The sequence below is a fragment of the Notothenia rossii genome, assembly GCF_949606895.1.
Source record: "Notothenia rossii genome assembly, chromosome: 8".
Lineage (NCBI taxonomy): Eukaryota > Metazoa > Chordata > Actinopteri > Perciformes > Nototheniidae > Notothenia > Notothenia rossii.
This window is the reverse complement of record NC_136906.1, coordinates 39,497,270-39,523,219: the sequence shown is the minus strand read 5'-3', so window position 1 is coordinate 39,523,219 and position 25,950 is coordinate 39,497,270. Positions and strand designations below refer to the sequence as shown.

Genomic DNA, 25,950 nt, shown 5'->3' with positions numbered 1-25,950 from the left:
CTCTGCTAGAAAGTGCCGGCAGTGCTGCACCGTGTTTGGAGGCAGGACCAAACCATTACATGTAAATAGAGGGGGGTATACAGAGGCTTTGGATAATTAACTTTTGGAAGAAAAGTATATTATATTTTATTGTAAATTTCGTGAGTACATTATCAATATAACGTCCTATTAATGTTAATTATTGATGAATGATGAAAGATTACTTACATTTTTTTTTCTTAATGTTCTAAAAGAGTTTGGGCTCCGTGGTGAGGGTGGCCAATAGGGTGGCCAGGATTCAGCTGGGGGTGGCCGTGGCTGTCTCCACCTGCACCGCTGTTGGAGAACCTCTCAGATCTTCTAGCACTGAGTCAAACTGGTCTCATGATGTCACACCCTGACTGTGCAGCTGAAGGCTCTACTCTGTGAAGGAAAAACAAGTGAAAGCTTTTCAAGTTTAGTTTATGTTGTACTTATGTTCTCCTCTCTTCCCCCCGACAGGACATTAATGGGTCCATTCGGAGTAGACAGAGCTGTTCATTCCATGGAGTTCACTGACTGTGAGAATGGCCTGGGTAAGTTGGGTTTTTATTTGTTACGGAAGCCATGGATACAAGGAATGACTGATCAAAGGAAAATGGGTTTCCTGCAGAGCATAAAATACACACTGAAAACGACACTGCTGCAGGGAGAACATGCACTCCACACAGAAATAAAACATTAAATCCCCACTGATGCAGAGAAAACATGAGTCTTACACAAATCAAACACTTGGCCCTAAAAATGATGAATCAACACCCTGAAGCATGGAATCTGAGAGTCCTGTGCACATTTGGACATAAACCAGACCTCCAGGCAAAATGCGAGAGCGTGTAAAACCTGATGTGAGCACTTGCAGAAAAAACATCTGAGCTTGTGTACATACATTCACACTTGTATAAAATATCCACGTAACTGTGAACCAAATTTGAAGTCACAGAAGAAAAAAAAAAGTTTTGTAGCTTTTAGAAAAAAAATGAACTTAGTGATGGCAGAAAAATATTACAAGTTACAGTTACAGCTGCAACTTGTTTATTACAATCTCTCAAATCAGTCATTACAACTTGACGAATCTGCTCTGTGGCAGTATAAATCGACGAATCTGCGGTCTTGACTTTTGCTACACTTCTTGCGATAAATGTGTTGCAAAAGTAATTTTCACCTGTAGATCAGCTGTAGATGTGGGGGGAGGGAGGGGGGTTGGAGCGAAGGGGCGGAGCTATCAAAACGACGAGGCGTCTACACTACAGGCATCAAAAAATGCTTTCAACGCTTCGCCCATTCACTTGAATGGGGTGACGTAGAAGATTTTGAATCTTCGCCGAACTGCATTGTGGGGAGCATGGCATGGCTTTGCAAGCATCACGAGCATCTATCGGCATCAAAAGTTGAACAATGTTTAACTTTTGAGGCTCGATGCTTGGCATCAGCCAATCAAATCCCGTTTATGCAAATCCCGCCAGTGCAAGCGCAGCCAATCAAACCGCGTGCAAGCAGGGAGAGCCAGACCGCAGTTCATTTCCTCATATTCCAAACGAGATATTACGGTAGCAAATCACCCGGTTCTTTACGACCGGAACTATTTACCGGGATACAAACCGGAGGAACCAGACATGGAGGGAGGTGGCAGAGACAGTGGGTGAAACTGATAGTTTTTTTCGCCTGTTTGGAGAGTTTATATCCAGTTTACTTCGTTTTAACATTGCTATTGCTTTGTATGTCGGGGGCGGGAGATTCATGTGATTGGTTGCTCGCAAAAAATCGCCAAGCTTCAGACACGCCCAGCTTCAAGATTTTTTCATGCCTGTAGTGTAGACGGGCCGGCCCGTCCACACACAGGCATGAAAAAAATCTTTCAAAGCTTTGCCCATTCACTTGAATGGGGTGACGTAGAAGATTTTTAATCTTCGCCGAACTGCATTGTGGGGAGCGGAGCATGGCTTTGCAAGCATCGTGAGCATCAAAAGTTGAGCAATGTTCAACTTTTGATGCTTCCAATGCTTGCGAAGCTGGCATAAGCCAATCAAATCCCGTTTATGCAAATCCCGCCAGTGCAAGCGCAAGCCAATCAAACCGCGTGTACTGTATGCAGATACCGCTGCGGTCTTTTCCATATGTCATAAAATGGAGGATAAATTAATCATCGCTTTTGGGAATGTCCCGGTCCTTTACAACTGCTCTCTGTTCACCTACCGGGACCTAAACCGGAGGAACCAGGCATGGAGGGAGGTGGCAGAGACAGTTGGTGAAACTGGTAGGTTTTCACCTGTTTGGGGAGTTTACTGTATATCCAGTTTACTTTGTTTTAACATTGAATGGACAAGCTTTGTATGCCGGGGGCGGGCGGGAGATTCCTGGCATATTCCTGATTGGTTGTTGGTCGCCTTGGGCGCGTGAAATCGCCAAGCTTCAGACACACCCAGCATCAAGATTTTTCAAGATTTTTTTCATGCCTGTGTGTGGACGGGCCGTAACAGTTCGTGTCACTACCAGTCCGCTGACATGGCGCGTCAATCAACGGTAAGTTTTGCCCATTACTTGCCCAGTATTACTTTGAATATTATTATTATGATTGAGGATTAAATCTGCTTTGAAGACCACCGTTTTATATTGTGCAGTTTAGCGGCAAAATAACGTCAGTTAGCCAGCTAACGCTAGCTTTCTTGAGTTTATGCTAGCTAAACAAGTAGTGGTTGTAGTCTACATCAGTAATTAATATATTATAGCCTACTGCTTTGGCACTAACGGTGGTGTTTTTAAAGCCTTTGTAAATTATCCATGCTATTTTTTATTTAGCTAACGTCGAAGTAGTGTATGTGAAATCAACCTCAGATGTGTGTATATTACAATTATTAATGTCATATTTCAAGATGATTACTTAGATATTACAATATGGTTGGTTGATCTGGAGTTCATTATTGAGCTTACTCGTTTACGTCAGTCATATCTGAAGAACAAACCCAAACCTTGTTGTTTTTATTAATTGCATTACCAAATGGGTATCAAATAAACAGTAAGCATTGGTAACACAACTTCCAAAGTTACAGTAAAATAAAAAGGACCCTGACTCGGACAATACACAATCCAACATGTTCAACAGAAGATAATCAGTTATATTTTTTGTACACATGGTATTTTACATATATATATCTGTTTGTTTAAGGTGTCCAGGTGATGCAGAGAGGCTGGACCAAAGAGTGAGAGACAGAACTGGACTCCTCACAGCAGTGAACTTCAGCACAGGTATAAAGACTCTATTTTTCATACTGTACAAAGAATCAAGAAAGATATTGGTTTAAATAAATGAAGTATTGACTTTAATACACTGATATACATTCCATTAAACAATACTAAATCACCTACACATCAGTTAAGTTGAGGGTTTTTTCCATGCAAAAAGTTACATTTAGATGTTAACACAAGCAATATGATTTTGTCAGCTTTCTAATTTAATGTATTGAAGGCAAAGATATTTAACACATAGTGAGAACTGCTACTATTTATCTCTCGATATTGTCTGTAAAAACGTGGTAAAAGTTATTCTTTCAGTGAGACAACAGAGCAAGCTTCTACAGTTGCACTACGTTTTGTAACAGTTAAATATTATTTTGATAATAAAATATATTTCAATGTTGATGAATTTCATACTGTTCATTCATAATCTGATTACAATTACAAAATAATTATATCTACAGCCCCTAAACACACAAACACACCGCTTTCATAAATAACACATTTGTTCTGCAATAATATCCTGTTTCCTGTCATTTTTGTTAGGAAAGGACATGCCTGAAAGACATTCCCTCTTTCTCTGAGGGTCAAGAAGAACATCCAAGAGGAAAATTAAAAGCTGATTTTATGAGATTTTAAGACCAGTACAGGACATTCACTAAGAAACTACTTTTATTGTGAAAACAAAGATCTGCACACCGAATATATTTGTAGTCTATCAGGACCATCATTTGTTTGTGACGCTGCCTGCACCTCAGAGAAGGGGTGGTCATAGTCAGGCTTATAAAGTGTGGTGAAAAAAGCTGATGGGATGCACCTATTTCCACATCTACACTCCATCTGCTGATTATTTCTATTTGCCTCACTTTATGAGCTTCACAACACTTGTGCCTTGTGAATGTGTAATCTATTTTCAGTAAGAATAATGGACGAAAGGAGTGCAAATACAAATACAATTTATTGAAATGTGAACAAAACTTAATGAAAAATGTTTTAAATAAAAAGCACATATGGACAGAAGGTGTAATGCCTATTAAATGTATAAGTAAACACATTTAGTCAAATAACGTGACAGACTAGGCCAGGGGTCAGGAACCTTTTTGACTGGGAGAGCCATAAAAGCCAAATATTTCTAAATATATTTCATTGAGAGCCATATAGTATTTTTAACGTATAATAAATTAAATATGTCTTACTTTTAATGCGACTTCTGGTGCTGCATGGTTTTGCTGATGGCCTTGTAGTCTGGTTCATACGTGGTGAGGTTGAGCTTCATGCAGGCGTTGAGGCTTCCATCAGTTAAACGTGAGCGTAGGTTGGTCTTAATGTTCCTCATATGCGAGAATGACTGCTCACATGCATATGTCGAGCCAAACATGGTCAACACGGCAATACTCACACGCTGCATTGTGTGGTATGTCACAGGAAGCTCGTTCCAAGTTTTAAGAATCAGCTGGTCTTCAGGTTGAAGATTTTTCATTTCTGTCCACTTGTGTTCCCTCGCCAGCTCTGCTCGCTGTCGCGCAAGACTTTCCAACTCTCCATTAAGTGACTTGAACTTACTCATCCACATGTCTGATGCCTTCAGGTCAGCAACTTCCAGCTCAAAGTGTCCGATAGAGACCCCGGGGATGCATGTCAGGTCGATTTTGTCCACTGCACACTCATGTGGATGAGTGATGAACTTGAAAAGACCAGTGCGCGCACAAAATTCTCCAAAACGTGCTTTGAATGACTGCAGGAGATTGGACGTAAAGCCAGCTAGCTGCTGGAGATCCAGATGTTGAGTGGAGTCACTTGCTAAGCATGCATCTCTAAATTGTTGCAGTCTTTCAAAGTGCAGAAGACGACCTGTTTCAATGTCCCTGAGAAAGACTTCCAGCTTGCTTTCAAATGCAAACACTGCTTGTTGAAGGGATGAGATTGTATTTCCAATACCTCGTATTCTCACATTGAGATGGTTCAGATGGCCAGTTATGTCCACGAGATAGTGAAACTGCAGGAGCCAGTCAGTGTTGTCTTGCTCAGGATGCTTGACGCCTTTCATTTCAAGAAAAGTCCGGATTTCACTCAGGCAAGCTGCAAAACGGCTGAGCACCTTCCCCCTTGACAACCAACGCACGTTGCTGTGTAAAAGCAGACCGGGATAATGATTCCCAACTTCTTCTAACAGAGCTTTAAACTGGCAATCATTTAAAGCTCGGGCAACAATAAAGTTGACCACTCGAATGACCAGCGACATCACCTCACCAAGCTCCTGGCCACACGTCTGAGCGCAAAGCGCCTCCTGGTGCAGTATGCAATGAAAACTTAGGATGGCTCTCTTTTCATGTTCACGGAGAAGCGCTACAAATCCTTTGTTCTTCCCCAACATACAGGGTGCACCATCAGTACAGACAGAAATAAGTTTATCCATCGGTAGTTTTTTTTCTTTAGCAAACTCCATAAAACACGTGAATAAATCCTCTCCTCTTGTTGTCCCTTTCATTGGCAAAACAGCCAAGCTTTCCTCACGCAGTGTGTCACCTGCAGCATACCTGGCAATTATACTGCACTCAGATAGATGGCTAACGTCTGTTGACTCATCTAACGCGAGAGAAAAGTATGTCCCGGCGTTTATGTCCTTAATTTGTGTTTCCTCAACTTGATTTTGCCATCATGATGCTACGATCGTGCACAGTTCTTGCTGACAGGGGCATGTCTTTTATTCGTTTGATTATCTTGTCTTTATTTGGGAAGTCATCAAACAGTTCATTGGCCACATCAAGCATGAATGTTTTGGCATACTCGCCATCTGTGAATGGCTTTCCATTCCTTACTATTGCCAAAGCACCCGCAAAGCTAGCGGAATTCCCGTCACCTTGCTTGGTCCACACACGTAGTTGCTGCTGACTCGTCTGCACTCTCCGCTGTAGCTCCTCGCATAACCTTTTCCTGCTGTCCCCCGCTGGATATTTCGATGCAAATGAAGCATGGTGCGTATCGAAGTGCCGCTTTATATTTGACCGTTTCATCGATGCAATTTTCTCATTGCATATTAGACATATCGCAGATCCTGCTGTCTCCACAAATGCAAATTCCTCTGTCCACGCAGCCTGGAATGCACAGTAATCATCGTCTTTTTTTCTTTTCGCCATCTTTTCCGTTACAAGGGTTGAAGCGGATAAACTAGTTGGCTATCTGATAAAATTGATTTCTTCACCTTTACAATGACCCGGACATGCTCGCGAGCCATTGGTTCCCGACCCGACCCACGGGTGACCCGGGAAATGTATCTTCAAAACTAATTTCTGTTTACTTTAAAATGACACAGTATTATTAAGAAATATCACAAGTATTTTAAAATCAGTTCCAAACTGATTTTTTTTTTTTTCAACTCAAAATTGTCTGGGAGCCATATGCCGTCACTGGAAGAGCCATATATGGCTCGCGAGCCATAGGTTCCCGACCGCTGGACTAGGCCATCACACAGAGGTTTCTCCCTGAAGTCTCTGCAGCTCTATGGATACCACGCTGTCTCAATCCGTCCACACTGAATATGAGGGGAAAAAATAATAAGCAAATAATAAATGCTTTAGACAATAAGAAATATAAAGTTGACAGTTGAGTTGCTCAGTTTTTTTAGATTGTCAATACTATTACTGTATAACTAATATATCAGGTTAAGAGGCACCTTCAAATAAAAATTGGTCTTTAAATACATTTTGTCTCTTGAATTGTTTGTCTAAAGTCAAGGATCTAGAACTGGTACTTAGTTTTAATGATACAGTCTGGTTATTATGCTGTTTGGAGGAGGCCTCACAGGTAAGAGTACTAACTAGCTACCATCACATGTACATTAGCTTGACTTAAATGTATAATTAAGTGATGGCAAAATGTAAATAACTAATTTTATGCAAACATTTTAATATTTGCTTGATTCCAGAGTTGAATTTAGCACAATTGCATACAAACGTCAAGGGATTTTAAGATTCTGAAGTCTTCGTTCTAAATAGAAAATAGCATGGATAATTTACAAAGGCTTTAAAAACACAGCAGGAGCCCAAGACAATTATAAAACGTGTCATTATTTCAGTACAGTTCAATTGGTTTTATTTTCCTAAACGGTTATCAACCATTAGTGCCAAAGCAGTAGGCTACAATATATTAATTACTGCTGTAGACTACAACCACTACTTGTTTAGCTAGCATAAACTCAACAAAGCTAACGTTAGCTGGCTAACTGACGTTATTTTGCCGCTAAACTGCACGATATAAAACGGTGGTCTGCAAAGCGGATTTAATCCTCAATCACAATAATAATATTCAAAGTAATACTGGGCAAGTAATGGGCAAAACTTACCGTTGAATGACGCGGCGCCATGTCAGCGGATTGGTAGCGACACAACCGTTTGCCCCGCAGTCAAGCCTCGTCGTTCTGATAGCTCCGCCCCTTCGCTCCAACCCCCCTCCCTCCCCCCACATCTACAGCTGATCTACAGGTGAAAATTACTTTTGCAACACATTTATGACACATTTATCGCAAGAAGTGTAGCAAAACTCAAGACCGCAGATTCGTTGATTTATACTGCCACAGAGCAGATTCGTCAAGTTGTAATGACTGATTTGAGAGGTTGTAATAACCAAGTTGCAGTTGTAATGGAAAATATATTTAAAGTTCATTTTTTTTCTACAAGCTACAAAACTTTTTTTTTCTTCTGTGACTTCAAATTTGGTTCACAATTACGTAGATATGTTATCCGAGTGTACATTTTTTTTCACAGTTACGTGGATATTTTATACAAGTGTAAATGTATGCACTCAAGCTCAGATTTTTTTTCTGCAAGTGCTCACATCAGGTTTTACACGCTCTCGCATTTTGCACCATATCTATCTTCATAGTGCATGCCTTTAAATTAGAATGATTTGACAGCAGTCGTTCATCCTCTGACATACAAAGCACATCGCTGCACGAGGCTGTGCACTCTGTATGGTCCAATGATTAACATTAATTTACATTCTCATCTTACATTAAACAAAACATACTAAAAGCTAAACACATTAGCTGACACCTTTCAGCAGATACACACTATTCAGTCAATGGTGGTTACACTCAGGCATTATTTCAAATGAGCTTACAAGTGAGGCACGTTTCACATTACACACTCAATATTAAACCTGTTTAAACAATAAATAAAATATAGATATATTATAAGCATTATCACTGGCTTCTTGCAGTTCCATCTACAATATACATTAGTATCAACACTTTTTTACAACTTTTCATCAGAATTGTTACTGCAGCTGAAACAATAATGTAGACATGTCACCATTTGAGAGGGGTTTTTCACCTGTGCTGGCAGGGGGGCTGAGCCACAACAATGAGAGGCTCAACCTTAGTGACATACATTACACAGTCATGTGATCCATTGGGCTGAAATCTATTGTTAGTGCATACATATAGCTTTATAGTCTGAAGGCCAGAGCCTCACACGGTCCTGTTGCTCACTGAACAGCATCATAGTGAGGACATGGTAAATGGACCATTGTTGATTCTTGGAAATTTCTTTTTTATGGAAACGTTTTTGTCTTTGTCCTTCAGTTTTTTTTGTATTTGTTACTTTGTCAGAGCACTTGTTGGAGAAAAGGGGCATGGCATGCAAACAAGATCACATGATCATCTTAAATTGTCAACAGCATGTAGTGTATCTAGCCAATCCTCCTCCACTATCTGGCACTGGATTGGGATTCTGAATAGCTGGAATGATTGAAGTCGTTCTCCTAAAGGGATTGTCTCTGCAGAGTAGGTTTCCTTGTTAAGTCTCAGTCTGTTGGCCTGCGAAGGGAAGTAGGTCATGAGGCAAAGCCCTAACCCACTTAACTGAGCTGCGTTAAGGATGCTGCTGTTGTTCCATCCTTACTACACGTTGACACCCCCACGCTGTGCAGCTCTGCCTACGCAAGGACAAATACCCCAAACCATGAATACAAGCTAATATCCTGCTCAAATGGAGGATATATGAAGTGTACCCAGCAACAACTGATGTACATGAACTGAATTATTTCACTTGTTTAGCCTCCTATCTAATTTTCTATTTTTTAAATGTAAATTATATATTCATCAAAAACGTATACACAACCCTAGTGACTTTGTTAGGATTATAAAAAAAACAAGAGGAAATGCATGCCAAAAGTGTGTCTAATAACAATGCTACATCTGCATGAATGGTACAGTAGATCAACGATCAAGATGTGATAGTGTAGTAAAGGTCGAAGGGAAAGGTGTGGGGGTGTGTGTGTGTGTGGGGGGGGGGGGGTGAAAGCAGCAGACAGGTGAGAAGTAAAGCAGCTTATAGTCATGCGACTTGAGCAAGTGTACACACTGTTCCAATACATGGAGCCTAAAGACCCCTGCACTGCGTTTTCATAGAGCAGTGTGTGTTCATAGATCAGTGTGTGTTCACAGAGCAGTGTGTGTTCATAGAGCAGTGTGTGTTCATAGATCAGTGTGTGTTCATAGATCAGTGTGTGTTCATAGAGCAGTGTGTGTTCATAGATCAGTGTGTGTTCATAGAGCAGTGTGTGTTCATAGAGCAGTGTGTATTCATAGATCAGTGTGTGTTCATAGATCAGCGTGTGTTCATAGAGCAGTGTGTGTTCATAGAGCAGTGTGTGTTCACAAAGCAGTGTGTTCATAGAGCAGTGTGTGTTCACAGACAGTGTTGGGGAAGTTACTTTTAAAAAGTAGTGTTTGCTCGTTACTCGTTACTTCTTTAAAAAAGTAATCCCTTACTTTACTTAGTTACCCTCCAAGGAAAGTAACTTTTTACGTTACTCGTTACTTTTACGTTACTTTTATGTTGCTCGACTTTGGGCAGAACCCCATCTCTGTTCCTAAATGTTTCGGCTTACATAAAGTTCTACTATGGAGGACATAACAGATATTTCTTTTGTGCTCTTTATTGTAAAAAAAATGCCACAGAGCACTTAACAAAATATTGGGCTATAAGCGTCAACACCACCACTAAACAATAATATCAAACAATATCAATTTAAAATTGAATTTCTCTCTGAAGAACCAGCACCTTACCGTGGTAGAGAGGTTTGTGTGCCCTGGTGAACCTGGGGGGCTGTGTTGTCTGGAACGTTGTTTTCCTGGTAGGGTCTCCCATGGCAAATTGGTCTCAGGCAAGGGGCCAGACTAAGATTGGTTCACAAGACCTCATGAAAGACGACACACGAAGTGAGGATACCCGGCCCAAAGGAAGCCCGGGGTCCCCTTCTGGAGCCAGGCCCAGAAGGAGGACTCGTCGGCAAGCGTCTGGTGGCCGGGCTTACCACGGAGCCCGGCCGGGCACAGCCCGAAAAGGCAACGTGGGCAACACCTCCGCTTCTCCGTCCCGCGGGCCCAACACCTACGGGAAACAGCGATGGGGTCGGGTGCGCTGCCAGAAGGGTGGCAGTGAAGGCAGAGGGTCTCGACGGACCAGACCCGGGCGACAGAAGCTGGCTTTGGGGACGTGGAACGTCACCTCTCTGGGGGGGAAGGAGTCGGAGCTTGTGCAGGAGGTGGAGCGTTACCAGTTGGATCTGGTTCGGCTCACCTCTACGCACAGCGTCGGCTCTGGAACCTTACTTCTGGATAGGGGTTGGACTCTATTCTTCTCCGGAGTTGCTCAAGGTGTGAGGCGCCGGGCGGTTCTAGGGATACTCACAAGTCCCCGGTTGGGTGCTTCGTTGTTGGAGTCTACCCCAGTGGACGAGAGGGTCGCCTCCCTACGCCTGCGGGTTATGGGGGGGAAAACTCTGACTGTTGTGTGTGCTTATGCACCCAACAGCAGTTCAGAGTATACGGCCTTCTTGGAGACCCTGGAAAGACTCCTGTATGGGGCTCCTGAAGGGGACTCTTTAATCTTGCTGGGAGACTTCAACGCACATGTGGGCAATGATGGAGACACTTGGAGGGGAGTGATTGGGAGGAACGGCCCCCCTGATCTGAACCGGAGTGGTGGTTTGTTACCGGACTTCTGTGCTAGTCATGGATTGGCCATAACAAACACAATGTTCGAACATAAGGATGCTCATAAGTGTACGTGGTACCAGAGCACCCTAGGCAGAAGGTCCATGATCGATTTCGTTATCGTGTCATCGGACCTGAGGCCGTATGTTTTGGACACTCGGGTAAAGAGAGGGGCGGAGTTGTCAACTGATCACCATCTGGTGGTGAATTGGGTCGAGTGGCGGGGGAAGCCTCTGGATAGACCGGGTAAGCCCAAACGTGTAGTTCGGGTGAACTGGGAACGTCTGGAGGAGGCCCAAGTTCAGGAGGCCTTCAATTCACACTTCCGGCGGAGCTTTTCGGGCATTCCTGTGGAGGTTGGGGACATTGAACCAGAGTGGTCGGTGTTCAAAGCCTCTATTGCCGAAGCCGCGGCGGGGAGCTGTGGTCTCAAGGTCCTAGGTGCCTCAAGGGGCGTCAACCCTCGAACCTCCTGGTGGACCCCGGTGGTCAGGGAAGCCGTCCGATTGAAGAAGGAGGCCTTCAGGGATTTGTTATCCCGGGGGACTCCCGAGGCAGTTGCAAGGTACCAACAGGCCCGAAGGGCAGCAGCCTCCGCCGTTGCCGAGGCAAAGCAGCGGGTGTGGGAGAAGTTTGGAGAAGACATGGAAAAGGACTTTCGGGCGGCACCAAAGTTGTTCTGGAAAACTGTCCGACACCTCAGGAGGGGGAAGCAGGGAACCATCCAAGCTGTGTACAGTAAGGATGGGACGTTGTTGACCTCAACTGATGGAGTGTTAGGGTGTTGGAAGGAGCACTTTGAGGAACTCCTGAACCCGACAACTCCGCCCTCTATGTTAGAGGCAGAGCTGGAGTATGACGGGGGATCGACACCAATCTCCCGGGGGGAGGTCACTGAGGTCGTCAAACAACTTCACAGTGGCAAAGCCCGGGGGTGGATGAGATCCGCCCAGAAATGCTGAAGGCTCTGGGTGTTGAGGGGCTGTCATGGTTGACACGTCTCATCAACGTTGCGTGGAAGTCGGAAACGGTATGGTGTGTGCCAATTACAGAGGCATCACACTACTCAGCCTTCCCGGGAAAGTTTACTCTAAGGTACTTGAAAGGAGGGTCAGGCCGATTGTCGAGCCTCAGATTGAGGAGGAACAATGCGGATTCCGTCCTGGTCGTGGAACGACGGATCAGCTTTTTACTCTCGCAAGGATCCTGGAGGGGGCCTGGGAGTACCCTTATCCAGTCTACATGTGTTTTGTAGACTTGGAGAAGGCGTATGACCGGGTTCCCAGGGAGTCACTGTGGGAGGTGCTGCAGGAGTATGGGATGAGGGGGTCTCTACTCAGGGCCATCCAATCTCTGTACTCCCAAAGCGAGAGCTGTGTCCGGGTCCTCGGCAGTAAGTCGGACCCATTTCAGGTGAGGGTTGGCCTCCGCCAAGGCTGCGCTTTGTCACTAATCCTGTTTGTAATATACATGGATCGGATTTCGAGGTGTAGTCGTGGGGGAGGGGGTCTGCAGTTCGGTGGACTAAGGATTGCACCACTGCTTTTTGCAGATGATGTGGTTCTGATGGCTTCATCGGTCTGCGACCTTCAGCACTCACTGGATTGGTTCGCAACCGAGTGTGAAGCGGCTGGGATGAGGATCAGCACCTCCAAATCTGAGGCCATGGTTCTCAGTAGGAAACTGATGGACTGTCCACTCCAAGTAGGGAATGAGTCCTTACCCCAAGTGAAGGAGTTCAAGTATCTCGGGGTCTTGTTCTCGAGTGAGGGAACAATGGAGCGTGAGATGGGTCGGAGAATCGGAGCAGCGGGAGCGGTACTGCACTCGCTTTACCGCACCGTTGTGACGAAAAGGGAGCTGAGCCAGAAGGCAAAGCTCTCTGTCTACCGCGCCATTTTCGTTCCCACCCTCACCTATGGTCATGAAGGATGGGTCATGACCGGAAGAACGAGATCGCGAGTACAAGCGGCCGAGATGGGTTTTCTCCGCAGGGTGGCTGGTGTCTCCCTTAGGGATAAGGTGAGAAGTTCGGTCATCCGGGAGGGACTCGGAGTTGAACCTCTGCTCCTTCGCGTCGAAAGGAGCCAGTTGAGGTGGTTCGGGCGCCTAGTTAGGATGCCACCTGGGCGCCTCTCTAGGGAGGTGTTCCAGGCACGTCCAGCTGGGAAGAGACCAAGGGGTAGACCTAGAACCAAGTGGAGGGATTATATCTCTTCGCTGGCCTGGGAGCGCCTTGGGATCCCCCAGTCAGAGCTGGTTGATGTGGCCAGGGAAAATAAAGTTTGGGGCTCTCTGCTGGAACTGCTACCTCCGCGACCCGACCACGGATAAGCGGGAGAAGATGGATGGATGGATGGATCAATATAAAATAATAATCATTAAACAGGCTAGCCCCAAAATAGGTGCAAAGCTAGTGCAAATCATATCAATAGGCTCCTTAGGAACAACATGATGAAAACCTCAAAATGGCTCATGTGTCTCAAAATAAAACATGCCTCATGTAAATCCAACAGAAAAATAATAACTTCAAAATGTCTTGATATCAATGGCTTGTGTAAATAAAATAAAATGCCATAATACAGCTTGGAAGCAAAGACATTTTAGCCAAAATAAAATCAAGAACAACTTAAAGCAGGACTGGCCTCCGAATTAAAAGGCTATGTTCACTGAATATGCTGTCCCTTCTTCACGGTATGATAATATCATCATTTCCCCGGGGATCTTGAGCTACTAGCTTCATGCTAGCATGTTTTCCTTTCAAATGCTTGGTGAGGTTGGCAGTTGAGTTAACGGCAGTGGACAAAAGTTTCTGGCCAGGGCACAACGTACACCTTACACTCACATTTTTCCCCTTAGTTTCAACAAGTTCGAAGTAATGGGAATACCTCCATCCCTCGAATGTTAGCGTTGGCTGCGCCTGCTTCTTGCTTGCCATCACTGCTCTTCAGTCTTCATGCCACCACTAGCGGCCAGCCTCTATCTACGTACAGTGTGGAATGAGAGGTCGTGCCTAATGCGTAAGCACACAGCTAAGTAGGCAGTGTCACTGTCACTCGTCCCTGGGAAAAGTAACGTTGCGGGGAATTGAAGAAGAAACTACGTTACGTTACCAAATTTTCCGTAGTAGCGCGTTACACTACTTTTTACCCGGAAAAAGTAGTTACGTTACTGTAACGCGTTACACCCAACACTGTTCACAGAGCAGTGTGTTCCTGGAGCAGTGTGTGTTCATAGAGCAGTGTGTGTTCATAGAGCAGTGTGTTCACAGAGCAGTGTGTGTGTTACACACCCCTGCTGTCCCTCTCAGAGCGCAGCACAGTCTAATCTTTTAGTCACTGCAGCCGAGCTGTTGCTCCTCAGCGTGTGGACCAGGGTCCATGGTTATCCTTTAAATCAGGGGTGGGGAACCTTTTTCCTCTCAAGGGCCATTTAAAAATTTTCAACATCCTCGGAGGGCCGTACAAATTATTGACCTCTGTTTAAAAATACTAAAATCACAGCCCATTCATTTCGCCTTTCTTTTAAGCCGTGCAAAGAAAAAGCAACTTCTTAATCAGATATTTTACCATGACTCGTGCATGCATTCACCAGACAGAAAGTATATTGGACACAAGATGTGTGCAAACGTATTTAGTTTCCTATCCATGTGGACTGATTTAAGTTGGGGGGGACCTAACCTCCTCTAGGGGGGTCCTCACCTCCTGAAGTGGGGTCCGGGGGGCATGCTCCCCCGGGAAGATTTTTTTTTAAATGTTGAAGTTAAAAGCATCAATCTGGTCCACTTTGAGAGCAACATTAGGAGATCTATGGATAGATCTCTCAACATCAATATGAAACAGAACTGTAAGCAGATTTATTTTTCTTTATGGATATTTTACAAATCACTACCCTTTCAAACTGTATTCTTGTTTATTAATAACAACTTTTAATTACTGTCATATAGTATTTTATACCTGTTTACTTTATTATCTTGTTTTTTTATAACTATAATGATCATATAAAGATGTGCCTTTACCTCACTGGTTGTAGAAAAAGGTTCTTATATTCGTTAGCATACCTAGCTAACCAGATGCTAATAACAACAAAGTTATTGACTGTATGATCAGTATGACAGATGAACAGATCGCCACTGGGATTACAACTAAAGACACAGCCACGAAAAAACTGCGGCATGTGTCCGGCTCCTTATGGGTACGACGTTCTGGTGCTCTTCGTCAGAAGAACTGCACCCCTGTCAGACGAACGACGCTGAAGTTGGCTTCCGATTCAGAGCATCCGATTCGGCAGTTAAGGGGAAAGTTAAGGGACATTTAATTTACAGCGCTGAGCGAACAATCCTCCGTGTTTGAACCTCTTAAATCGCTGCATAGCCGATTTATTTGGACTGGATTATCCCAGAAAGTCTAAAGATTCTTTATAACACAGTTTTAGATTTGTGAAACCTTAATTCTATTTGTGAAAATACCAAAAAAGAGATTTTGCTGCTTTTTTTACATGTAGACCACATTAGACCAGGGCCTGATCTGAAACTACTATACCTAGACTCATCAAATCTGAACTGGATTATCCCAGAGAGGCTAAAGATTCTTTATAACACAGTTTCAGATTTGTGAAACCTTTATTCTATTTGTGAAAATACAAACAAGGGAGATTTCAGTGCTTTTTTCGCATCCTGACCACATTAGACCAGGTCCTGATCTGAAACCGCTAGACCTAGACTCATCAAATCTGGACTGGATTATCCCAGAGGCTCTAAAGATTCTTTATAACACAGTTTCAGATTTGTGAAACCTTAATTCTATTTGTGAAAATACAAACAAGGGAGATTTTGCTGCTTTTTTTTTTATTTAGACCACATTAGACCAGGTCCTGATCTAAGACCACTAGACTCAGACTCATCAAATCTGGACTGGATTATCCCACAGAGGATAAAGATTCTTTATAACACAGTTTCAGATTTGTGAAACCTTAATTCTATTTGTGAAAATACAAACACAGGTGGAAGGCTGAGGTTGCTGCAGCAGGCCAGGATCAGAATCAGAGAATTAACCTCCCAGCTGGGCAAGCCTTTATGCCTTCTTGAGGCTTCGCCTCTAGATGGACGGGCACAAACAGGACGACACTCCCAGTACCTGCCAGAGGACAGCAAGGCAGGGAGCAAAGACAGGCAGAAGGGGGGAAGGGTCATCACAACATGTTCTTTTGTTTTGTTTTATTGTTCTGTCTTTTTATTTATTTAAGTATTCCAGTGATGTGTGTTGCATGTTTTAATTTGATTGTATTTACTTGTTTAAATGAAATTTGTTTTAGGTTCACTTATAAAATCTGCCAGGGACAACAGATGAAAAATAGCCTCTTGGCTAACTCTGAAAATAGGGAAATACTTCCATTATATCAATGAGTTGCATGTCCTTTTGGCGACAGGGCAAGCCACATTCTGGCATGTTTGGGTTATTTCTGTTTTTTGCAAGTAGTCCAGTCGAGAAACAACCATGTCCTCCTCAGTCCCAAATGCATCCCATGATTGTCCTTTGAATCTGGCTATTGTGTTCAGCCACAGCAGCTTTCCCTGTGACCACTCCCTTTGATCAAAAAGCCTATGGACTTGCAGCAGGGTAGACATCCATGAGTCAAGATTTGCTTTTTTTGACAAATCATTTTGAATGCCTGTGCATCTAGACCGGGTGAGGACACTACCTATTGACTCAGCAATCACTGTATGTTATATTCTTGTTTAAATAGACTTCTCTGTTTCATTTATTCTACTCTTTATAATTGTTCTGTAGTTATTGTAGCTAAAACTGCGCTTTTGAGAGATTTTAAATCTCAGATCTGCTCAACTGAACCTGTTACACAGGTCTCAGTGGGTCACGCGCCTCAACCCTTCATTACAATAGGCAGGGACACTCTGCTGTCACCCATCAGCTGAAAATAGTTAACTAATTAGAGGGGCGTGGCCCCACAGCTGTGAGAACTCAGCAATCAGGTGTCCATCTTAGGTAGCTCTTTCCTGGAGCTTCAGCGTCAGACAGACAAAGACTGACAAAGACATTGGAGTCCTGCGGGAGTAAGACTGACAAAGACATTGGAGTCCTGCGGGAGTAAGACTGACAAAGACATTGGAGTCCTGCGGGAGTCACAAGGGAGGCAAAGAGGAGGCAAATCCTAGTTTGATTGAGCTAAGTATCGCTGGTGTTTTATTTCATTTGGTTTTCTTGCCCCTCATGCTATAATCATGTGTATTTTCTCCATTCCTGTTCATGTGTCTTCTCGCAATTATCACTGGCCCGGTGTATCTCCTAATCGATTTAACCGGCCTGCTCTTGTCTATCCCACATGCTCCACTGAGATCCAACAGCTAGTTGCAGTTGCCCTGCTGAACTGCCAGTCAGCTGTTCCTAAGGCTGACTTCATCTCTGGCTACGCTTCCCTGCAGTCTCTGGATTTCCTTGCTCTCACTGAGACCTGGATTACTCCTTCCAACACATCCACCCCAGCAGCTCTCTCCACAGCATATTCCTTCACCCACACACCCAGACCCACTGGCAGAGGAGGTGGCACTGGTCTCCTGCTCTCTCCCAACTGGAGCTTTTCCCTCTTCAAGCTACCTAACTTCATTCCTTCCACCTTTCAATTCCATGCCGTCACAGTAACCCATCCTATACAATTAACCATTGTTGTTCTCTACCGTCCACCAGGCGCCTTGGGGGACTTCTTGGAGGAATTAGATAATCTCCTCTCACACATCCCTGAAACTGGCCCTCCCGCTGTACTTCTCGGAGACTTCAACCTCCAGACAGGGAAGATAGACTAACTAACATCTCTGTTAACCGCCTTTGTCTTCTCACTGTCTCCGTCCCCACCAAGTCATAACGCTGGCAATGTCCTTGATCTCATATTCTCAAGGAACTGCACTACTTCTAACCTCTCTGTAAACCCGCTTCACACATCCGATCACTTCTTCATTTCATTCTCTCTACCCCTTTCCAAACATAACAAACTAATCTCTTCTAATTCTGCACCTGTCCGCCGTAACCTCCGTTCCCTCTCCCCCTCTACCTTTGCCTCATCGGTGCTCTCAGCCCTCCCTTCCTCTGACTCGTTCCAACTCCTGCCTCCAAACTCTGCTGCAGAAACTCTCCTCTCTACTCTCTCATCCTCTCTGTCCTCTCACATCTCAGCAAGCTCGTCAGTCCCCTCCTGCTCCCTGGCTAAATGACGCACTGCGTGCTAATAGAACCATCCTTCGGGCAGCAGAGCGGAAACGGTGGAAATCCAAACACCATGACGACCTCCTAACCTATCAGGCTCTCCTCTCCTCTTTCTCTGCTTCCATCTCTCAGGCAAAAATCACTTTCTTTCAAGATAAGATCCAATCTTCCTATTCCAATCCCAAAAAACTATTTTCTATCTTCTCCACCCTCTGGGACCCCCATAAAGCCCCTTCCCCCTCCTCCCTTCTGTCAAGCGACTTTGTTAACCACTTTGAAAAAAAGGTTGATGATATTCGCTCTTCTTTTTCTGACTCACCTTTACTCACCGCTGGGTCACCAGAACCACCGTTCACCCACACACTGACCTCCTTCTCCCCTCTCTCTCCAAGTGAGGTTCTTACCCTCGTTACCTCTGCCCGTCCTACCACCTGTCCTCTGGACCCTATCCCTTCAAACCTCCTTCAGACTATCGCTCCTGATATTCTACCATTTCTCACCCATTTCATCAACACTTCTCTAACTTCTGGTCACTTTCCAAACAGTCTCAAGGAGGCAAGAGTAAACCCTCTCCTAAAGAAACCCACTCTCAACCCGTCCGATGTTATAAACTACAGGCCTGTCTCTCTCCTCCTGTTCCTGTCTAAATCACTTGAACGCGCTGTCTTTAAACAACTCTCCTGTTATCTCCATCAGAACAACCTTCTGGATCCGCACCAGTCTGGTTTCAAGGCAGGTCACTCAACAGAAACTGCCCTCCTTGCTGTCTCTGAGGAACTGCACACTGCTAAAGCAGCCTCCCTCTCCTCTGTCAACATCCTTCTGGACCTGTCTGCTGCATTCGACACAGTGAATCATCAGATCCTCCTTCGCACTCTCCAAGAACTTGGAGTTTCAGGCTCTGCACTTTCCCTCCTCACCTCATACCTCAAAGACCGTACCTACAGGGTTACTTGGAGAGGATCCGAGTCCGACCCTTGTCAGTTAACTACAGGGGTCCCTCAGGGCTCTGTTCTTAGTCCCCTCCTCTTCTCCTTGTACACAAACTCGCTCGGATCTTTCATTAGCCCGCATGGTTTTTCATACCACTGCTACGCTGACGACACCCAACTAATTCTGTCCTTTCCCCGCTCAGAGACCCAGGTCGTCGCACGCATCTCTGCTTGTCTAGCTAACATCTCTCGGTGGATGTCTGCTCATCACCTCAAGCTCAACCTTGACAAGACTGAACTGCTTTTCCTTTCGGGAAAAGATTGTCCCACTCTTGACCTAACAATCAACATCGGCACCTCTGTTGTTTCCCCGACTCAGACAGCAAGGAATCTGGGTGTGCCCCTAGATAACAAACTGTCCTTCACTGCAAACATCGCTGCTACAACCCGCTGCTGCAGATACACGCTTTACAGCATCAGGAGAATACGTTCCCAGCTGACCCAGAAAACAGCGCAGGTTCTGGTCCACGCTAGAATCCACTTCAAGACAATGGTACTTGCGTACAATACTGTGAATGGATCTGGCCCTTCCTACATCCAGGACATGGTTAAACTGTACACCCCAGCACGTGCAATCCGCTCTGCGTCAGCCAAACAGCTCGCTGAACCCGCACTGCGAGGGGGACCCAAGTTCCCATCAGCAAAAACACGTGGGTTTGCTATCCTGGCTCCAAAATGGTGGAATGAGCTCCCCATTGAAATCAGGACAGCAGATAGCTTGCACATCTTCCGGCACAGACTGAAAACTCATATCTTTCGACTCCACTTTGAGCGATAGAATTACTAACAAAGCACTTGTATACTAATAAAGGACTGGCTTATCTAAAGCCAGTTGAGTAGCACTTTAAATGTTTTAGCTCTATGAAACCTGATGTACTTATATGATTCTGTTTTCTTCAAGGTTGTATCTTCCTGGTCGAATGTACTTATTGTAAGTCGCTTTGGATAAAAGTGTCAGCTAAATGTAATGTAATGTCTCCTTTTTATTGCGAGATACAGGGTGTACAGGAGGTTGTCCACTGTGCAAGTGTTTTTCATTGACACAGTTTGCTGTCCAATTGTTCCCTCTCCTCCCCAATGTGGACAGCATCCCTTTTGCTTTTCCCTTGCATCTGTTTCAGACAGTTTATACTTTTTTCTCTGAGCAGTTGTTGTAGGGGTGCTGAAGTACTTCGACTTTCTTTTCTGCATTTTACTTCGCTTCCTCCATGTCTCCTCTTGTGACAGAGGAAGTGTCTCTGGTCCCTCAGATTGTCTTTTGTCTTCAGCGTATGTTTTTGAAGGATGCACCTGTTTTTTCATTATTGCAACGCCCTTGAGTCTTCCATCCAGAAACTCTTGCTGTAGCTGGAGAAAGTCTCCTGCTCTTCTGTGCAATTTTGATGAAAGGATCACTTTTTTTGTTGTGCGGAACCAGTTCTCTACAACAGCATTACTGTCACAGGTTTTGCCAAGATCTTTAAGCATCAGACCTGTCCAAAGAGGCACAGTACCAGCGTAATGGAGAATTATTTCCACAAGTGTCTCACAATAATGAGGATTTGGCTGGCTTGCTCCGTTTGCGTCATCCTCCTTCCCTGCTTCCTCCTGTGCTTGTGTGACCACCTCTTTGATAGGAGCAAAGAAAGGGGATGATTTTGTGAGAGATCTGTGTATGTCTTCAAAATCAGCAGGTGTGTGGTCTTCATCTTCATATTAGAAATTGATATTTCCTGACTTCTGTGTCCGTATGGCCTCCTGCAGTGCTGAGAGATGTTTCTTGCACCCATTAGTTTCAGTCTTTGATGAATAAACATGTACCATACACCTTGAAATTGACAATACCTGGCCAAATACAGTAGCATTTTGAAGGAGGGCAAAACAGTACAAAAACATTTGTTTTGTCTCCTTTCTGCACTGAACCTTGGACAACTTCATACTGATCAACTTCAGCATGTGAGCAGCACAGAGGTGTACTACTGTCAGCTGCACTGACTGCTGCCCTTGGAATGAAGGTTTTAAGGTATAATAGGGTATAAGGTTTTATAGAATAAAGCTTTCACAAATCTGAAACTGTGTTATAAAGAATCTTTAGCCTCCGTGGGATAATCCAGTCCAGATTTGATGAGTCTAGGTCTAGTGGTCTTAGATCAGGACCTGGTCTAATGTGGTCTAAATTTAAAAAAAGCAGCAAAATCTCCCTTGTTTGTATTTTCACAAAGAGAATAAAGGTTTCACAAATCTGAAACTGTGTTATAAAGAATCTTTAGCCTCTCTGGGATAATCCAGTCCAGATCAATGAGTCTAGGTCTAGTGGTTTTAGATCAGGACCTGGTCTAATGTGGTCTACATGTAAAAAAAGCACTGAAATCTCCCTTTTTTGTATTTTCACAAATAGAATAAAGGTTTCACAAATCTGAAACTGTGTTATAAAGAATCTTTAGCCTCTCTGGGATAATCCAGTCCAGATTTGATGAGTCTAGGTCTAGTGGTTTCAGATCAGGACCTGGTCTAATGTGGTCTACATGTGAAAAAAGCACTGAAATCTCCCTTTTTTGTATTTTCACAAATAGAATAAAGGTTTCACAAATCTGAAACTGTGTTATAAAGAATCTTTAGACTCTCTGGGATAATCCAGTCCAGATTTTATGAGTCTAGGTATAGTGGTTTTAGATCAGGACCTGGTCTAATGTGGTCTAAAAGCAGCAAAATCTCCCTTGTTTGTATTTTCACAAATAGAATAAAGGTTTCACAAATCTCAAACTGGGTTATAAATAATCTTTAGACTCTCTGGGATAATCCAGTCCAAATAAATCGGCTATGCAGCGATTTAAGAGGTTCAAACACGGAGGATTGTTCGCTCAGCGCTGTAAATTAAATGTCCCTTAACTTTCCCCTTAACTACCGAATCGGATGCTCTGAATCGGAAGCCAACTTCAGCGTCGTGTCAGACGAGACATATACCACGTTAGGCTCGTGTTGTGTTCAAGGACCCTGACCTTGGCCAGGAAAAAGAGGCACTCGCTTGTTTAATTTTTTTGCGGTCTAGATTTCTTTAATCTTTTTCTTTTTTGCTTGTGTTTATAAATTACCTCGAGGGCCGTAGCAAATGGTCTTGCGGGCCGTATACGTCCCGGGGGCCGGAGGTTCCCCACCCCTGCTTTAAATACAGACTGTGTGGATCAATGGAACACAGCCACTGGACGGAGATTCTGAAAGTGGAATGTTCACTTCTCACTAGAAAATGTAATCAAAAGCATTTTAATGGAGGAACTATCCTCCAGTTTCGGATTTTACAATAAAAAAGAAGTCGGGTGTCGGCCATGTTTTTTTTTCACTCCGGGAAAGTTGACGATCACGTGACATGGACACTGGTCATTAGAAATCTATAGGAAACAATAATGTAGGCATGTCACCATTTGAGAGGGGTTTTGTTAACATACAGTACTACGTTTTGCCCTGTGGACCAAGCTAGATATTGGCCATTAATTTGCTTTTTGGATATTGCAGTGGTGCATGTTGCTATTTCGATACTGTTTGATAAATTGTGCAGCCCTTCTTAGTATCATCTTGGGTATTAAAAAGCATTTTGAAAGCAACTATATTTTCATCTGAGTTGTGTGATCTTTACAAAGTGTCGGAACATTACATTCTCAGAAGGCGAACATGCCTTTGATGATGAGGAGGAAATAATGATTTGGAAAACAAAATGTGAACAGGAGAGGAGATGCGAGTCTTTAATATTTGCTCCGGCTGCTTTTGCATTAGTATGATGTTTTTCTTATCAGACGGTAGGCGGGGGGAGGAGAGTGCTTTGAGGCTGAACAAAAGAACAAGAGTCTGTTTTCCTCAGAGAAGAGTCAGAAGGGAGGGAGGACCGAGACAAGGAACTTTATAACCCCATTCTTCCAACAGGCCATAATTAACATGCACCACTTGGCTCCAGAACTAATTAGTGTTAGCATTTTGTGAGTGAGGTATCAGGCCAGCAACAACTCAAGGTTCTGAATGTTAGATAAGAGAACCTCCAGCAGCCATGAACCACAGAGATACCTACGGTGTGGATTCTGAGTACAGACCCGTTTTTGTTTCACTGTTATAAGTACTACAATATTGGATGTAAAGTACATGATGAGCCTTATGCTTGAATTATTTCCCCACAGTAACTCTTCTTTCATTTACTGTGTCTTGTGGCTGACAAGTTCTCGTTCTTAATTTTCTCGGGAAATGTCCCCACCACTTTTTGAAAAGAAAGATTTGGTATCAATTTTATTTTTAGCCATACATTGTTTCAAATATTCCAAAATTAGCTTGCACCACATCTAACTAACACACAAATGGGATTTTGAGAAAGTTGAACTAGCACGATAAAAAAGCCATGCAATGCACTGTAAATAAAAACTGAAAAAAAATTCTCCCTCAGCCAGTATCCCAGAAACCGTGCCAACTTGACGGTGAATAACACCCATATTATTATTTTTTACATCCATACACGTTAAACATTGACACAGACTGTCAAATGATTGAATCCCACAGAAACCATTTTAGGGTCAGTGTGCCATTTTTTTAACAGCCAGCCAATCTCAACCCCATTTAATTTCATAAAATCCCATACAGTATGTGTTTCATCTGAGTCCAGTCTCTGACTCGCTGTTCTCAGAGCAGCAGAGGCTTGGCAGGACAGATCTCTGCAGGGTAGCTCAAAGCAGAGCCCTCCTAACTTCACTATTAACAAACTGTCACCTTATAACTCAACCACAAAGACTACACATAAAAGTAGTGTAGCTACACTGTAACCACAACTCTAAAACCAAAAATACATGTGTAATCATGAGGCTTATCATGTAGAAACAACTAGTAAAAAAAAGTTATTTACATACATAGTATATTTAAACAATAGCTCACGACAGGCCGTGGTATTTTTCTTATAAAACGGTTACTGAGTGTGGCAATATGAAAGAAAAATAGACACTCTAATTTAAATAGTTTGTATTAGTAAATAATGATGTTCAAAATAAAATAGTCCCTCCGTTGCCTTATTAGACAGAGAGCGTTGATCGATTATTTAGCTATTTATTTACATTAATGTGTATGTTGGCGTTTATTGTGCACCCACTGAAAAACTGTCCAGCATCAGTAGAATGGCTTACGAGGTTACTTGTATAGTTTGAGGTTGTACTCGGCTGTTGCTTGGCATGGCGAGAATATTGCTCCACTTTCTCCGGTCCCCGAGATTGGGCTTCCAGTAGCTCTGGAGAGAGCTTTCGCACCTGTGGCCAACAACGGTCATCATTTCTCTGCTTTGTTTCAAGACCCGCATCAGAAAGCTTTTGAATGGTGCTACTTTTCCAGTTGGTCTTCACGTAGCACTGCATGTCGTCGTTTGGGTGCTTTCTGGAGATAGGCACTGCTCAATCCACTCCGCCATAGTAAGGCCACCCCGGAGGTCCAAGTTAGCCTTAAATGTTTCCATCTTAAGCTTTGTTAGTTAGTTAGTTAGTTTCGTAACGGACGTAATAATAATAATAATAATAATAATAATAACTTTTATTTATATAGCGCTTTTCAATAACCCAAAGTCGCTTACAAAAAAAATTAAAAGTACAGAAAGGGGGTGAACAGGCAGAAGACAACATATTGGACAAGAAAATTGAACATGAACATTACATGAACAGGCAAAGGACAACACAGGGGGGGAGCAAGCATAGGACAACGAGCAAAAGACAACATAATGGAAAAGAGGAAAGAAAAAGTTGATGAATGTATGAATAAGAGATGCAGCTTGGGGTGAATAAGAGATACAGCGTGGGGTGTGAGTGAAGTCAGTGGGTTGGGGGGTAGGGTAAGTTGAAGGCTTGGGAGAAGAGGTATGTTTTCAGCTGGGTTTTGAAGGTAGACAGTGTGGGAGAGTGGCGGACAGATTGGGGGAGGGAGTTCCAGAGGCGGGGTGCTGATCTGGAGAATGCTCTTTTGCCAAATGTTTTGAGTCTTGATGGTGGTACTGTGAGGGAGAGAGTGGAGGAGGATCGGAGGGCTCGGGGGGGGTTGTAGGGGATGAGGAGGTCAGAGAGGTAGGGGGGGGCTAGGTGGTGAAGGGCTTTATAGGTGAGGAGGAGTGTTTTGAAGATGATGCGTTGTTTGATGGGGAGCCAGTGAAGAGAGCGGAGAACGGGAGTGATGTGTTCACGGGTCCGGGTGTGGGTGAGGAGGCGGGCAGCAAAGTAATGTAACGGTTGTAGCTTTTCTCAGACGCGGAGGGATACTGACTTGTTGTGAAAAGTAACTACAATTCTACCCGTGATATACGCTCATTACATCACGGCTAAGAAAATCAGATTGCTTGATTTGACTTGTCCGTTTTATAAATATATATGTACTATAGTATATTCAGTTACAGTTGTGTTAGGTGGGGGCGTTTAATGTAATTACATATGTATTTTGAGTGTTATTGTGAAGGTAAATACTACTCCAGAAATGCCCCTGACATTCCTCGTCAGCAGTATGCCAATATAACGTC

The 25,950-nt window shown here is 43.7% G+C and overlaps 1 protein-coding gene and 1 long non-coding RNA gene across 2 annotated transcripts in view; both read left to right on the top strand.

Annotated features, from left to right (window-relative positions):
• The window catches only part of LOC307016196 (disks large homolog 2), a gene marked incomplete at its 3' end in the record, with an annotated part of 154,685 nt that overhangs the window by 94,000 nt on the left and 34,735 nt on the right, over positions 1-25,950 (top strand). The window contains exon 2 of the mRNA XM_079645239.1: positions 481-554. Coding sequence (XP_079501365.1) covers positions 481-554 — 74 coding nt within the window. The remainder of the gene's footprint in view (positions 1-480; positions 555-25,950) is intronic.
• Positions 2,431-3,990, top strand: LOC307017288. The gene is made up of 3 exons (XR_013802118.1): positions 2,431-2,538; positions 3,182-3,261; positions 3,796-3,990. It is a non-coding gene; the product is annotated as an uncharacterized lncRNA (long non-coding RNA).